Source organism: Pagrus pagrus (assembly GCF_965226575.1).
Source record: "Pagrus pagrus genome assembly, chromosome: 1".
In the NCBI taxonomy this organism is placed as follows: Eukaryota; Metazoa; Chordata; class Actinopteri; order Spariformes; family Sparidae; genus Pagrus; species Pagrus pagrus.
Genome location: NC_140185.1, coordinates 31274056 through 31292134, shown reverse-complemented (window position 1 = coordinate 31292134; position 18079 = coordinate 31274056). Strand labels below are relative to the sequence as shown.

General features: G+C 41.7%; 1 protein-coding gene across 3 annotated transcripts in view; it reads right to left on the bottom strand.

Moving 5' to 3' along the window:
• Positions 1–18079, bottom strand: part of unc13c (unc-13 homolog C (C. elegans)) — a 105603-nt gene that overhangs the window by 29450 nt on the left and 58074 nt on the right. For all 3 annotated transcript variants that reach the window (XM_084351471.1, XM_084351472.1, XM_084351473.1), the window contains 2 exons: positions 14465–14598; positions 12237–12322 (listed from right to left, as the gene is read on the bottom strand). In XM_084351471.1, the coding sequence (XP_084207597.1) occupies positions 12237–12322; positions 14465–14598 (220 nt within the window). The remainder of the gene's footprint in view (positions 1–12236; positions 12323–14464; positions 14599–18079) is intronic.

Genomic DNA, 18079 nt, shown 5'->3' with positions numbered 1-18079 from the left:
AATATCTGAGCCGAGGGATCCACTGTGGCAGTGCCGCTTTAATAACTGAGCTGGCACTGCAAGGCAGCTTATACACATACAGGATGGACACACACACACACACACACACACACACACACACACACACACACACACACACAGTTTGTCAACCTATCTGCTCTAAGCTGTCTGTCTGCACACACATACCCTCACTGTCACACACTCATAGTCACCTAAAGGAAGCAGATGGAGGTCAGTTGGGAGACAGAAAAGTAGAAGGTCAGCAGGTGTTTTATTCGGTGCTGCCAGCCAAGTTCTGCTAGCTTGCTGTGTGAGTGTGTGTGTGAGTGTGTATGTGTGTATATTTGTGTCTGTGTGCGCATTACATTGACTCAAACACATCTACTCTATAAATACCTGCAAATAATTAATGTTGCATGTTTCTACTGACCAAAATATGAAATTGTGGCTGTTTCCAAAAATAATATTCATAATTAAAATGCTTGACTAGAAGGTTTCAATCACTCATATTAGACCGAAACAAAACTATCAATGAGAAGTGCACAATAACTTTGGTGAATTTGAGTTAAGGAAAGTGACTTGTTTTGTTTTCCGACAGATATTTTACATTTTGATGTAACATTTAAAAGGATGATTAAAAGTCATGAAAAAAGTCTTAGCAGAGTATTATGCTTTTTGTATGTGACAATAACAATAACCTACTCTCCTGACAATCACGCAGTTCTTAAGGAGTAAGCTTGCTCGGCCAGTGGCTGTACAGGACAGATCATGTTGTCCTGTCAGGACCATCACAGATATTGGGAAACATCCTGGAGGAACTTTATACCAACTTGCTTGGAACTGCAAGGGAAGCACGCACCATTTTCTAAGATCAATGGCTTTTAAATGAACACACAGAGTTCTATAGTATCTGTTAGTGCATTTGTTTGTCAAATGGGATGGATCATTGTGCCAGCTAAATATTCTGCATTAGCATTTTTCTTTAGAGCTTCAAAGCCTGTGGTACGAAGACACAAATATCTGCCAGAGGTTGAAAGACTTTTAAGTTCTTGAAAAGCTTCCGGCTTTCAAGGTAAGGAGTCACACAGCTCATATCCTGTTTCTAGAAAACGGCCAGAATGACAGAATGCGCTTCTTTGCACACTCTGAAAGAAAACAAAAAAGGATATAATTTTCCATCCACTGGGTCCAATGTGATGTTTGAATAGAGGAGAGAATTTGAGGGAAAGGAGGCTGCAGGGGGTATTACTTTAAAAAAAATACTGCAATAAAACAAACAGAAGCAGTCTGACATCAGAATGAGTCATCTACTTCTTTCCCAGAAAATGGCATTACATTTTTTATATCTAAGAATTCCACCTAAAAACGTTGGAGGCAACAGACTTGTCTCCTACTTTTAAACACAATCAAGGTCTCCTCAAAATTAATTACAGGCGTATGAACTTCAATATGATTCATTTATCATTCATTGAAGAATTTCACTTTCACGACGGCGATTATATTGTCAAGCTGAGGTGTCACATTTTTTCAAATGGGCAATCTGTCATTTTGGAAGGTAAGTCAATTGCTATTTATTTATGCTGTTTATGCAAATCCAGCCTCGTGGAGCCTCCTCGTGGTGTCACATTAAAAATTTAGGCATGTGCGTGCATGAATGTATGCCATTCTTGTAGCAACACACAGACTGGTGTAAGCAGCGCTACAATGAAATATGTTTCATGCATTCGTATGGGAATTCTGCACCCTGCACTGTGAATGAAGAGAGACACAACAATACAGTAGTTGCATGCAAATAAGGCACCACGGTGTTAGACGTTGCTTCTCAGTGCACTCAGAGGATTTGGACTCAGAACATTTGAGGACATGGTCTGTACTTCCTGCAGTATTACTCTGTGGAATACGTTAAGAATACTTAGGCTCTGTACACACGTTAACGGCATTCCAGGTCAATGAAAACTGAGCTTTTAGGAAAACTCCTGCCTGGGTGAAGATATTCAGAAACGCCGTTTTCAGTGTTTATGTGTAGACAGGAAAACTGTTGTTTTTTGGCTTATCTCCTTTGGCAGGCTTCTGATTAGCAAACGTGGCCTTATGGTAGAGGTTATATCGCCACCTGTTGCACTTGGCAGCCTGCGTTTGAGTTTTCATACCGTTGGTGTGGACGGGAATTTTCTGGAAATTTTCTAAATATCCGTGGACGTGTGGACTAGGCCTTAGAAAAAGGCACATTTAATCAAATTTTAGCAGGAATGCCAGCAAGGCCGAGTCTGTAATGAGCTAGAGATTAACGACTGGTTGACATCCAAATTATGTGCTTCATCTACAGTTTATTAAGAAAGTGATGCAGGGGATCAATAACAGGCTCCCGCAAAAGAACTATGCTGGTCTGCACACACACTTCACACTGTTCTCTCTACATCACTGAACTCCCCCGCCACCCTTTCCCATTATCCTCTCTCTATATTTTCAGCCAAAAATACAGCAACAGGTTCAATTCCTGCGTCGTTAATGGCAATATGATGTGACACAGTAGAATTATGACTGGAACGGCTTCGGTTAAATAAGACAGTGATGAAGGGACGACTTGCGCTTCATCTATTTTTTAAAATCTCTTCAGCACAGCCTTTCTTCCAAACTTAATTATACTGTAATGGTGAATTTCCTGTTTATGCAATCATGCAAATGGCTTGTGGCAGTGTACATTTACACCTTGCCACTCTCTGCTTCCTGGACGACGATAGTAAGCCAGCAGATTCTGGCCTGTTAATTTATCTCGACATTTTCATTGTGGGCCATTGTGATTAGCACAGCTGCGTAATAGATAATGTGACTGGCTGAGAAGATAGTGATTAATCACCACACCCATCTTATTTAGATTCAGCTCCACCCACGCTTTTGCTAATATATATAAACATAAACAAATGTATGAGCTAGCGCTGCAATCAGGCCATTTAAATAGGCCCGTCATATCTGTGTCCATGCCTGTGTGTGTGTCACATCATGCTTGTGTGTGCGCACATCTGCCGTATATGTGTGTGTGTGTGCCTTTGTGCCCCGCTGGTGGTAAACAGTGTGGGCTGTCCTGAGGGAGGAGTAGGCTCAAGGTCCCTGGTGAGGATGTCATCTTGTCTGAGTCAGCCCACAGGGACGGACAAACTCACAGGAGACTCACTCACTCTCTGCCTCATTGATTTAAATGCCGTGGATATTATGATGAACTGCGGCGGTACACCACAGCATTTCCATCCCCTAATTACCATCCAGTGAATTTCTCTATAGGAGCGTGTGGTTGGACAGATTTGTTCGAGACAAAAGGCTGCAGGACCAGAGTGGCAGCCAAGGCCAGTATAGTTCTCTTTGTGACATAATTCCTTCATCTTGGCTTCTGACCCAGTTCTGTCAAAGGGCCTCCTAAGCCCTATCGCAGGGCCCTACTGACACAGCTCTGCTATAACACCAGAACCCACCAGAGACACTAACTCCTGTTGATGTGACTTAAGCACACACTGTAATGCATTAGGACACAGTCAAACTTATGAGATACTACTGTAAGAGACCACTCTGGTTCATTATCGTGAATCACCATTGTAGTCTCGTATTTCACTCTTCTATCTCATCTGTATGAACATTAAATACACAAGATTAATGAAGTATCATTTTACAGCAGAAGGTTGTATAACAATGTAGTTTGTAATCCCTTTAGGCTACGACGGAAACAAAAATATGTGGATGGATTAGTAATTAGTGAGTCATAAAAAAAATGAATTTTTGTACTTGAGCGTGGAGGATGAGTTTAGAAGTCTCAAAGACTGTGGAAAGAAGCTGCTGTGTAGTCTGGTGGTACGGCAGCAGATACTTCTGTGGTTGGGATGGGTGTGACCTCATAGCATCCTTCTGCTCGGGCCTCTCACCTTGCCGATATCAATAATGCTTGTTAGATTGGTAACAATGATGTCTTGCAGAGCCTCCCTGTCCTGGGCCATGCACAAACCATGCCAGTTTGTGATGTTTCCAGCCATGGTGCTTTCTATTGCTCCTCAGTAAAAGTTGACAGAAACTTAAAGGAGACCGATTATACTTTTTAGTTTTTTCTCAGTGTGTTATATATGTTCTTGTGCATGTAAAAGTTCTTCAAAGTAAAAAAGGCCAAAGTCTGCGCCAACAGGAGCTCCTTCTCTGAAACGCCTCATCGGTAGTCTCACCTCAATTTTGTGACTTCTTGACATCACACTACATGTCAGACATTTGCATAACTTCCGCCTATATGCACAGTAGAGGCGAAGCGTATTTGAAGCTGTAAACACGACAGAGCCGACCAAAGACACGGTCAGTGGTGCTGGGTCGGGCGTGTTTAAGATGACCAATCAGAGCAGACTGGGCAATCGGGAGGGGAATCTTAAAGACACAGGAGCAGAGGACAGAGGCGGGATACAGTGCTACTCCACTGGACAGTGGACACTTAAGCATGTGAACCTATTCTAGTTGTAACTCCTAAAACTAAATTATGAATCTGAAAATGAGCATGATATGTCCCCTCTGAATTTTTTAGCTTTCTAAAACAGGGTGGCGATGTGCAGTGTCCATGACGCTGATGCATGTTTGATGCTGTTGCACAGGAATCTAAAATGTCTTAATAAATATTTATTGTCATTAACTTTATGAATAAATGAATATACTAAAATAACACTGGATTTCTTTAAGGGTGGGAATTTACAGGACTCCAGTAAAAAAAAATAACTCTAGGTGAACTCTCGGTTACTGTAGGTGGATCTGTGCATCCCACAAAAATGCAGCACAGATGGGAACGTCACAAAAAATCTTTAACGCAGAAAATGATCCCATTTCCACTGGACTGACCGACCGGGAGAATTTATTAAGAATTTATGAGGTCTGCATGTATGGAATAAATGCACTACCTGCAACATTCAGCGCTTTATACACTCAATATAAACTCAATATAAACTATAAAAACCTATACACAGTGAGCTGAGGCACGGGGAGTTCAGATCTGAGTGTGCAGCGCTGTGCTGAAAACTGCAATAAAGGCATTAGACACAGCAACTGGAAAGCAGACTAGCTTATTAAAATCACACTGCAGGACAACACCCAACCTTTAGCCGTGGCCCAGCCCCGTAAACAATGTCTTTCCGTGGAAACAAAACTCACCCTGAAGAGGTACATTAATTGAAATTCAATTAAATTTTTCTATGGAGGGAGGCTGTTCCAACAGGCTGAAGATGAGTTAATGGGCTGCTGGAGCATTCGATCTTTAATGACATGCTCCAGAGACCACGGCCATTAAACAGCTATACAGTGGATATACACCATGTACTGTAGAACTTCATCACACAAGCATTGTGAAGTCGAGAAGCAGCGCTACTTGTTCCTCCTCTTAGTAAGGACTCCTTGCTTGTGGCTAAAACACAGTGAAGTTATTCATATTAACCCTTACTGTAATTGGGCACATGTTTGATTTAGGTCAACATAGTGGATCTCCTCTTTTATCGGATACCCTGTGTTTATCTTAAGCAGACGTTTGGTGAGTTGACTCCACACGACCTTACGGCTGATACTTATTTCAGTCTGACCTAAATTGCATGTGATTCCGTCAGTGCTCACCAAAACTAATAATGACGAATGATTTAAACAATGTACGGATCTTTAAAGTGCACCCTTCTGAGTGTTCATCATGTAGGTAGTGAATGCTTGAATGAGAGTTATTTCAGCTTGCCATTCACTCTCTCACAGCCTCCTCTTTCTTTTCTCCGTTTCTTATTTTTATCCTCTCTCTTTTTGTCTTCTTCCCTACCTCCCTCTGTGGTCTATCCTTTCCTCTCCTCCTCTCACACATTCAGAGATTCTCACAGAGATGCTAAAATTAGCAGCATCCATTTCTGCACCAGCACAGGCACCAGAGGCCTCCGAGCAGGAAGCAAAGGATGCATCAAAGACTTCATTAAGTAATGCACACGCACATGTGTGCACACAGACACGCGCGCAGATTCCTCTTTTATTCTCATTCATTCTTTCGCACTAGAGTGCACGACTGAGCGCTTGCAGGAAAATGCGCAGACAAACATGCCTGCACACACTCAGGGAGAGACACAGACAGAAAAACAGGACATTCTGGCCCGCCTCCTTCGGGGTGTCTCTGTCAGCCGCCCTGCCAGTTCTCTGCGCCTTCTTATGTAAACAGGTCACTCTGAGTTATTTCCATTTGTCTGAATGATAAAAGCAGGCAGCAAACTGGCTCAGTACCTACTCTTACCACCTCATTATTGTCAGTCATTGTGTAAAAGCACAAACAACACATGCACCAATGAATGAATATGCACATACACACACACAGGAGGATGAATTTGTGTGTGCAGCATGCAGAGATTACACGTGTGAGCTTGCATTCATATACAACACCATTTTTGGACCGTTCTGCCGATCGTCTCAACACACAAACACTCACATAACTTAAAAACTAAAAAAAAAACCGGCATTGACATGATGGGATGCTTTTCTTACACGATGGATGCAAAACATCGACTCAAAGACGACCCAACCAAAGCGATCAATTTCTGGTATTCCTCCAACAATTCCTAGCTGTGGATGTGCAGCTGAATTATTATGCTTGATGATGCTTGTAGAAAGCAGAGGTTTGGAGTAGAGTAATTAAATCCCCTGTGGTTTCCCTGTTTTCTATTACATTTTTTCAATGATGTTCTCTTCTGTCGCCACACTTTCCTCTAGACCACTAACGCAGACAAACATGTATGGATGCGCCAGATACATTTACTGTATACGGATAAAGAACGTTTTTCCATTTAAAAACTCAGTGAGCATTCGTGTGAGTAACATTAGCTGTCGCTGCTCATATCACTCGGTGTGTCAATGTCATTAAGTGACGATCAAAGGATCTACATCGAATGATAGGAAATTCATTAGCTCTACTTCTATCTCTCTGTGAATAGAAAGACTTGCCCTCCAGTGAAGCATGAGATAATTTAAGAGTTTAAAGTAAAAAAAAAAAACTAATGGATATATTCTACATTCCTTTTTTGTTTTACTATGGTAAATTACAACAAGCAGGCCAAAATCTTAGCAGGTCCATTCAGCCATGAGTGTATTTTCGTCTCTGAAAAGGTGAAAAAATGTGATTCACACAAAATACCATCCACATGCAGCCACACTGGTTACACAGCAGCAATGTATCATAAGGTAATCTGTCATGTTTAGTGGACAGGATAGTCAGATATTAATGTCAATGTACCATACATCCAAGCATTTTAAAGATGCACATCATCATCACCATCATCATATTCTGCAACAAAAACATAGTACGCTCACATGCTTGGGATATTAAGAGTGAGTAATACGCAGGATCAATCCATAAAAGTGGGCTCTGCTTTCCAAGTTGCAAACTGGCACCATCTGGTCTTTATGTGGTTTAACAATCTATACAGTAAAACACATTATGTGGTTTACAATGTGCATATTTGCACCGCAATGTTAAAAGGTTTATGAGCTGTCAAACTCTCAATTTAACTGCTAGCTTGTCTACACCAAACCAGACCCAGAACTCTGACAGCCAGTAGGACCAACAAAAAATGAGCAATAATTCATACAAAGTGCTCCTTTGAGGAACATGACAGTCATGTCTTCCTCCTGGCACGTGTCGCTGTGGGCGGGCAGTGATGTACTGACAAGAGGAGGCAAAGCAGGGGAAGAGGGGTTCAGGCTCAAGGAGCTAGAAAGAGGGTATATGTGACTGAGTGCATCCATGATTCTTGTCTCCTTTCGTAACACGGACACCCTCAGGCCGATCAGACGCGCACACACACAAACACAAACACAAACACAAACACAAACACAAACACAAACACAAACACAAACACAAACACAAACACACACACTGCCCAAACCTGCTGTGACAGCAGTCAGTAACACCCTAGGTGGTCACATGCCCAGCTGCCCTGACTCAGATATGAGCATATACACACCACAACACCACTGCTCTCTCTTTATTGATCTACATAGATGTGTGCATTATGCTTCAAAAGACTAGTGATCTCAGTATTTGTTTGTTTTTAGTGTCTTTCATTTGAAAATAATAAACCTGTACCGCTGCTTTTGTTTAAGTTACCATTTGTGCAGTAGGTAGTGTTCAATCTCTGCTCATTTATATCAGTTTTCCTCCTTTCCTATCTTCAAAAGTCTTAGTCCTTCCTTCCTACTTTAAATGTTACTGAGATTAAATGCATGCTTTAATCTTGTGGTACCATAATGATTTCCAGATATGCTCTTTATGCTGCAGCGAACACGTTCCCCTGACATTCTTGTCCACATTCATAGTAAAAGTGTTGCATGTCCCAGCTCTGGCTTTATTTGTGATGAAAGCAAAAAAAAAAAAAAAAAAAAAAACCTGTTTATTTATAAAACACATTATTTGGTGGTATTCCCTTTATTTCTGGCGTGATCTGAGCGCTTTGGACTGTTCTAGTGTCTTAAGCCAGATTGCTGGATTACTACAATCCTCTACACTGAATTTACAGTATGTCATCAGGGTGGATTCTGTTCAAAATGTGCCGGTTTGTGTAACAACAAAAACCTACAGTAGAGAGGCCAATGTTCTTTCAGTAAAAAATAGAGGAGACACAGTTTCAGAGAGTGTTGCATTGCCCGATGATAAAATGATGTCTGAATCATTCATTTTTAAAATGCTTTTTCTCTTCAGGGCGATGGAAGAATATGGCGTTACAAGTAAAAACATCCTGTTTGTACCCAAAAGGAAATGAAAGGCTGAGAATATATAACCCTACCATAGCCACTAGTGTTAGACCAAGGCTACTGAGAGATAAATGGCTACCTGCTTTGTTTTCAGTAAATCCTACACCCAAAGTCTCACACTTTTACAAGAATATGGTGAGTGTTAGAAGTGAAACATGTGGAAACGTGGAAAAAATGAATGATTTCATGTAAATCTCAATTCACGTAATCCAAGACTTCTTCTTGCTGCTTTATAGCTTCTCATTATCTCACCACAGGAACACACATCCATCTGTGCACGCGCACATATGAATCTACACGTCTCATTAAAATCTGACAGATGGGCACATTTATATGCATATATCCCAAATACAATCTGCATCCAAAAATCATATCGTATTCAAAACCAAAAGATACCGCTGCATCTATATATGCGTATGCTTCCTACTGTATGTGCATGTGCTTACAGGTTTGCAGTGTACTTCACTTGACACCTGGTCGCCATGGCAACTCAAGATGGCTTAGCATGGAGAAAGCAGCAGGTATGCGCTGAGTAGATGAGGATAAATCACCAAACGAGCTCCTTTGGTGCTTCTCTGCCTTTTCTCTTACACACAGTGTGAAGAGCAGTCTCAATCTTTGACCTCAATCAGATCTGAGCTGTTCTTGCTGCTACCTCTCTACCTCTTCTGTCATCGTTAAAGTAGCAAAACAGTTAGTCTAGTTCAGCATAGAGGTGGTTCAAAGGGATCCAACCAGGACCGGGAACGATATGTATGATATAAATTGCTATACTGTGTCCACTAACGCCCCATGTACACCTGGTAATGCTGTAAAACGCAATCTGTATCTGGACTTGTTAGCCAGATAAGGATAACGTGTGGAGTTAGTCTGGCTCACATTGTGCTGAGATCTTTGGTAGGTGTAAACACAGTCCCTACATAAAATTACATTAATACAGACATTTGTGTTCAGATAACATAAAATATAGGATGATGATCAAATTTAGAGTGTAAACAGGCAAGAAGGCTACTTCTATCCTGCTCGATGTCTTCACACCATGCGTTCACACTTTTTTTCTTGACATTTTTTGCGGTTGAATGACGAGGTGACATGAAACTACAAAGTGAAAAACGTAACCTTAGAGTAAAACATTGTTCAGGTTGTTTGCCAATTTCACTTATTGTGTTGTTTTTGCAGTGTACTTAATGTTCAGTGAAATTTGTATCATTCTTCTTATTTACATCGGAACCATTACTTCCCTGTTGATGATCTTTTCATTTGATCCTGAACTGTGTGGCACTTTGCATAGTCTGTTTCAATCTGAGCGACATAATTGAATCATCGAGCGTCCTTCAGAGGTTTAATACAGATGATTTAGATATTACTGCAATGATGGTTTAAAGGTACGCCCTGCGTAAATAGCCTGTGAATAGCCTCAGCTGTGCATAATGGTCACGCGTAATGATGGCTGTTGTGATGCTGGTGGTGAACCTCACTGATTAAACACAGCCGGCTAAATCTGGGTCTAATGAGTTACAGAGTGGGCGCAAGTATCGATATTCAAACAGATGTTTAAGGGCATTTCTGCATCTGTTTATAGATGGTTGTGGGAGTGTAAATGAAGCTTTTGCAAATGTGCCAGTTTCCACGATGGTTGAGATTTCTAAAACAGAATCACCAAATAATGCGTCTGCATATTTCTGTCTTTGCACTTACACACACACACACATGTTAAGTCTTAATCTACACAGACTTTGTGCATCAGGCCCCAGGTACTGCAACATACCCTGACAAACTGACACAATATATTTTATACAAAGAAATGAATAACTTAATGTATTAACTTTGCCAAAAATACAAGATGGGACAAATGATGGAGAATTTGTCATCGACAGAATTTATAAAGTTTCCCCAAACTTATCAACACAAAACAAGCCTGCAGCTTCTGCCCTGCAGACAGCGATCCCATCGCAGTGGGGATAACGAGAACACAGAATACAAAGTGTGAATAAAAAGGCACGATCAGATTGCTTATTATCCAAATAACGTATCCCGTGGAATAGCAGGTGTTAATGGGATACAACTTCTCAAACACAGCAGGCACAGAGTTTTTTGAGAAAGTCTGAGTGAGACAATTGATCACAAAGGCAAGAGCAATTTGGTAACCATGAGCATAGTGTGTTCTGCATACAAATGCTGGATTACTGGGTAATAAAGCACAAATAGCCTTGCTGCTTTTTAGAGACCTGATTGTGGCAAACTTTAGCTGAGTACAACTTCGGAGTCCTAACCCAGGGTGCTACCCTGCTGAGTTTAGGTGCAAACACACACACACACACACACACACACACACACACACACACACACACACACACACACACACACACACACACACACACACACACACCTATCCTGGGTGTTTGATCCAAAAGCCTCCAACCTTAAAAAAAACAGCTAGTTCAATAACCTCCAGGAGGCACCGGCTGACGTTTGGGAGGTGAGCTGGAGATAGAGGGGGTGTGGATTGAAGTCAAAGCCCACGTTAAAATGAGGCACATCTGTCTTCGTGCCAGAAGAGCAGATCAGAGATGTACCGGTTGATCACTGTGAGTCTCTACTGTTTTTGGAAATAGAGTTACTTGCGCTGACAAAGTATACACTAAACTACTGAAGATGAAGACTGAATATAAATTACATTTTGTGGCATATTTACTGTTTAAACTAGGCACAACAAGGCTCCTTCAGAATGACAGATTTACACTCTTGAGTAATTAGTCATAGTGGAAGAAACTGAGTATTATCATTCATGCTCGATTTTTTATGCCTTTATCTTGTGTGAGGCAGACAGTACTATTGCCTGAAGTTAACAGTGTCCACTAGTAATGGGTTCAACTCGCATCCCGGCTTTCAACCTTACATGCCTGACTCAAATACTGAATTATAAATAACTTTAAGCCTTATATGTCGTATGAATCATTTAAAAGTTAGCTGTCTATACTCTGTAGATATTCTTCTTGACTCATATTCAATTGGACCACAATACAGGAACACACCCACACACACACACCCACAAACCTGAGCATCTGTTTTTGATTATGCCATCGATCAATTGTTTATCTTGATTAAAAGAAGTTCCAGTATCTCCATAATGATCAATGCAGTGGAATCAGGTAGGAGTTATATAGATACAGGCATTAGAGCTGACCACAGCCGATAAACAACACTCACATACAGAGAGGTATGAGACAGCAACACTCAATACTTATTACTGAGTAGTTACACATGGAGGACGGAGACAGCAACACATCAGAACTGATTTAGTGACTAGCTAACAAGCCGTTATACTCAGTGGTAACTACTCAACTACTAACTACCCTTTTTCTTCTTCACCATAACTCAATCAACTTGCATCATTTATCCTCATCTCTCACTCAAACAAGAGGTACAGTGATCTTCTGGTCTGCAGCAATACTGACCTTCCATTGCATACTTCATATCCAGGGCGAAGAGGTTCCACATGATCTCGGCGCTGATCTTGCCCACACTCAGCTCCTGTGGAAACCTGGTGGAATTGAAACGGATCCCAATCAGGCTCATTTCTGCATAATGACACGCTCGACTGGGTGGCCTGATGGCTTGGCCCAGCCTGAATCTCGAACAAATGACTTAACAGATGTGCAAGAAGACATGGTTGGTGAATCTCATAATCTAATAATCCCCCCCCATCATTTCCAAACCTGGTTGAATGGGCTGGAATGGAGATGCATGCAGAGGAGATGAGAAAAGGAAAAGGATGGCAGCCTATTTGGCAAGTAATCTGCTGTTTTGAATGCCTATAGATTTTCAGTCAAAGCTTGGATGTGAGATGTCAATGGTTTAATTATCCGTGTCTTCAGACAGTGATGGGAGGACATTTATAGATGACTGGGCCTTGTCCTGAGAAAGGTCGATTTATCTGTAAATGTTTTACTTTTGCAAGAGACCGCCCTGTTTCCAACAACAAACTCGTTTGTCCGACCATCTCTACTGAAACAGTAATCATCTGCTCAGCCGGGACACAAACCAATGCCAAGCGTGCGCACACACACACACCCCCGTTACCCTTTCCTCCTCTCCCCAACCTTCAGCGCATCTTTTTGTGGAGCAGAGGAACAAACGCTGAGACTAGAAGGCGGATTTGTGCTCCCACCGGCAACTGGAGGAAAAAAACAACAAGAATCCCAGAAACAATTGCTCCCTCTTTTATCTCCATCACTCTCCGAATCTGTTTCTCAACCTCGCTTATTCTTCAGTCATGCACCCACTTGGTGTACTGCAGGCTAGGCTGACAATGAAAACAAAACTGAATGTAACATCTGCAGCTTCTGTGTATACCCGATGGTTTACAATCTACTTCTACGTGGTGAAATAACTGATGTTATGCGGTTTACAATCCCCATGATGAGTATTTTTTGAATTAATCTTTAAAGCTTCTTATTCTTTACACTTTTATAAACAACTGTAGCATTTTTGTGATTGGAAATATAAGTCTATTAGCTCAAAAAAAAATTCTAGGCTGGATTCCCAAGTAAATAATCTCAGAGCAGAGCGACAAACTAACATTTTCTTTTCTTCTGGCAGCAGCTCCCATTATCTAAAGGTAACGAGTCCACTCCTATGAAAAAGCACCGGACTTGCTGTCATTTTGGAACTTGACCGGGGGAATGTGGAGGAAATGGGCATGAATATTGCAAATCTATCATTAGACAGTGTAGGAGAGAAAGCTCAGGGCATAAACAGAGTGTTAATAAGCATCGTAAATCAGCAAGAGGAAGGAGAAAAGGAAAAAGGGGGAGGCGAGAATGTGAGAGGATATGTATGAGCAAGGGAGACAGAGAAAAATAAGCTTCATCTAATTTCTTTCAAGGCGAGCTCCACTCCATTTTCTCCAGGTCGTGTAATTTGTTTGATTTTATTAACCAAATCATCGGAAGGATGCAAATACTTGCACCTCCCTCTACGCCATCACCACAATCAGCCCTCCATTTTATTTCTATAAACAAATCTCTCATCTGTTATATAATTCAGCAACACTGCTCTCCCCTTTTATCCATCCATACTATGGCTCAGCATACAAACAAAGCATTTTCTAAGGCTGGCTTCTCTGGCTGCCTCACAGCCTTTCTTGCGCAACGCTGCACTCATTCATGTCCAAACAATCAGTAAATACATTTTTCAAACGGGCAGGAGCTGATGGGTAAGGAGGCTTTTTGGATTTTTCCTCACATTCTCTAACAAAAGACATATTTAATGTATTTAATCTGTAGTCGGTAATGAATAACAGAGCCAGAATTGGCCTTAATTAAGCCAAATAATTAAATACAGTGTAAAATATTGAACAAATACTTAAACCTTTAATCAGCATGGGTCTTATTACAAACCCTCAAAAAATAACTGAAAACTCAGCATCACTCGGCGTTAGGCATGTTTTCAGTGTGGTCATTTATAACTTAGTTTAACTTTAAATGTAAAAACTGGCAAATTATAGTTAGATACAAGCAAATATTCTAACGTGAACACAATGCTCAACAATACATGTGAAATGAGAAGAATTAACTGTTCACCGTGAAAGCTGGCAAAGCCCCCAATAAAGTACCCTTTGAACTCATTTTTCTATCAGATTGCTTTGTAAAAAATATGCATGGTATAATAAAGAAGTACATACTGGTTAATGACTGGGGTGTAAGCCGTCCGGTCTTCATCGATTACAGACACCATGAGAGTGATGAGTTTTGGCCAGAAGTCCAGGTTCTTTATCGACGGGCCCTGCTCCTCCCGGGGAATGTCCTGCTTCCGGCTCTATGGAGACATAAATTAGGATGGCGAGAGTCAGCAGGCAGTTTGAGTGCATCTAGGGTGAAGCATTAGATTTGATGACGCTGAATTCTGGGATTTGGCTAAAATACTTTGTTGCCTGGTGTTCACAAAAAGATGGTTGTTGTGCTTCAGAGACTCTTCAACACATAATATTATCTTGCCGTAACATTTTATATGCAACTGATACTAAACTTGCAGTTTACTGAACAGGAAGTTAGAGTTGGTGTTATTGTAGATGTTCAGAGTGTAGGGACAATAAAATCAACCATTTAAAAAACTTAAAATGAGGCATGGGTATCATATTGTTGTACAACTCCTTATTACAATAATTTGAGTTTGCTTGGCTGAACTGGAAACAGATGCACTGTTGTTCTTGTGTTGTACCTGCAGTTTTAAACCACACTTGCTGTTACCTCCTGTCATGACAGGTGTCACCAAATCAACCACAGCTTAAATCTTTTAGTGTTAAAAGTGTTATCACCCTGCAGAACTGTATTTATGTTGATGTGGGTGCGCGTCAAAGTGTACTGCATAAAAATCTCTGTGGCTGTCCCGGGGTGAAAGGTGTTACATCTAAAACCTCTCACTGACTCTACCATCTGTTCACCCCACACTGAGTGCAATCACGCTGATCTCCAGTCAGCAAGTAACTGTCACAGTCTTTCATTCTGCCACAAACAGGTTCCATGGAAAACAAAGCAAGGCCACAGGCACAGAAAAACACAGAGCCGAGCGAACGCGCTGGAGCCACACTGACAGATTTGTATCATACACAGACGTGATGAAATGCGAGCACACCCGTGTTTATTCACACTGACAATGACAAATACAGTGTGGACCACGGGGACATACCCTCCCAAGAGCAAGCACGGCACAGTTTCTCATCTGTGGATGTAACCCCGACTAGAGCAAAATGTATGTTTGATAAAAAGAAAATTATGTTGAAAATGAAACATGCTCAAATCAGTTATTGAATAATTTAGGCCGAATGATTTAATAACTTTAAGCGTATTGACTTTGGTGCAGCACGCAGTGGCGATGTGGTAGTGCGAGCTGGGAAAATGGAAATGCAACGCGAGCCCATTTATCACAAATACAGTCCTCAGAAACTAATCAATTCCTGCAATAATCAACTTGTGCTCCTTGTTTTAAATATCTGCTGATGTAAAAGATCTAAACGGTGTTGCATGTCTCATGCCGACGCTGCAGCTGCGGGAGCGACAGAATTTAATCTCACAGGAACATGAAACACAGACAGGGCTTACAGCTGATTCTGTGACAGTCCATCGTGTCGACCAAGGGTTCACTACTTTAATCATTCGGGTTTTGGGTCGTTACAGTTGAGTCTATCATCCTGTGTGGCACGGTCATGAACACAGATTACTACTCATTCTGTGGGAGGTTCCATCGCAGACATCGTAGTTGATCAAAGGCTTGTGGATTTCTCATTTGCATGTTCAAGTATGTACGCTATGTAGCAAGACATGAAAAATGCACTGGTTTCCAACGCGGAGGCAACAGGGAGGCGGCTGAGCTTTATATTTAACAGAATCCTAACTTAAAGACTGTGTTGGAACATGCAATAGAAGCTGGATTCAGATTAACCTCGGCTCACATGTACCCACAAGGGTAAATCATCTACCGTATGAGCTACAAGAGCTGGTAAAGAAGTTAGAGGAGAAAAAACACTGATCAGTGTGATCATAAATTAACGCAAGCAGCGCCAAAGACAGATTTGCTCGGCCCATGAATCATTTAGTACAAGATATTGAGAGGTTAACAAGTGATTACTGGTGAGAAGAAAATAAGCAATTTATGAGTTTGGATCAAAGCAACAAAAAAAAGGCCCGCATCCATTTTGGCCCCTAACTCATTATGAATTAAAAAATAGTGAAACTCACTTCAAAGAGAAAAGTATTGGCCCGTGAGAGGCCCGGGTCATCGTTGGGAGGTATGCTACTACATGCAGGAAGGTACAGTTCGGTTAAATTGGCGGCATGAATAATGAAACAAATATCTCTGCAGGAGGTGAGTCAAATATGCAAAAACCTGTCTGTACACGTACTGTATCTGTGTGTGTGCGCCCGTGCGCAGCTGCACGACTGTACGAAGGACACTGAAGGTTGTGTCATCCCTACTAAATTGGATGCAGTATGCATCCCACTAAAACCTAGGGTAGACTCCCTTTGCTCATCTGTATTCACCTCGAGTAGGTACAAACACATTGTTAAAGGTGATTAAGTAGGCTGCTGCCTTTTTACAGTCAACAACACACCCATGGGCTTCACTCCCAGCTGTACTAGGAGGTGAATACTGTACTAAGAGTGCTAGTGTAGTTCCACTACTTCCAGTGCACGGGGTGGTGGAGGCACTGGCACAAAATATTCATGGCAGCCTATCACTCCTCTGGAGGGTAGCTAGTGGTTTATGCTTATTGTTTAGCACTCTCGCTCCCTGTATGGGAGAAATCAGCATTAGCATACAACCGGCTCCTCATCAATTCTCACAATGTGACATAAATTACAGAGCCTCTGATTGAAGGATGTTCTCAGAGAATGTGATCAAATTCCTCCCGAGAGAAATAGCGTCGGGGGGATTGCGGCTGTTGCAGTGCCTTTTAAGGCTCAGTGAAAATAGGTTGCGTGTGTGCGTATTGTGTGTATGGAAAAATACACTCAAAGACACGTGGTCCGAAAAAAAACAAACAGCCTCTCCTTCAAACACACTTCAATCGACCATTTGGGCATTGTTGGCAAATATCTGATAATGTCGGTGAGTGAGACGCTTATCAAATCAATTTGAATTGCTTGCTCAGTAACAAGTGTAGTCTTCTTGAAGCTCCCCTGTGTCCCTTCTTCAGAGTAAATCCCTGCCTGTGCATGCCAGTCAATGATCGCCAAACCCCCTCTTCGAAACCAGATTGCTTCAAATCATCTGTCTACGAATGCTTTGATATTTACATAATGTATATGCATGTGTGCGTATCTACATTCCTCTCAGATGCATGTGCATGTTAGCAGAGATTTATTGTCTGTGCACTGTGATTGCCACTCCACATCTTGGAGCCAGAAAGAAAAATGATGGTTGTTTTCCCTTTTGCCCTTTTCCATGATTCCTTTGCCCTCTTTCCACTACCCCTTCATCTCCCTTCTTGAAATCCTCTCTTTCCTGCCAAGACTCAAGAAACTGCTAAGCTAGATCCCCGCTGCCCCTCCTCCCCCCCAGTCATTTTACGCCCTGGCAGAAGCAGAGAGCTTTGTTGTTATGTTATGCAAGATGCCTCGTCGTGGCTGGGATATTTCACTGCCTGCCTGGCCACCGTGTCAGCTCTTGTGTCGCCGCACTCAGTCACTGTTAGCAACTGGAGAATTGGGGTCTGTAATGTGTTCTATCCGCTGAGTCAAAGGGCCTCCTAGTGTGTGTGAACATAATAATTTATAGTCACAGTGAGATTTGCTTTGGG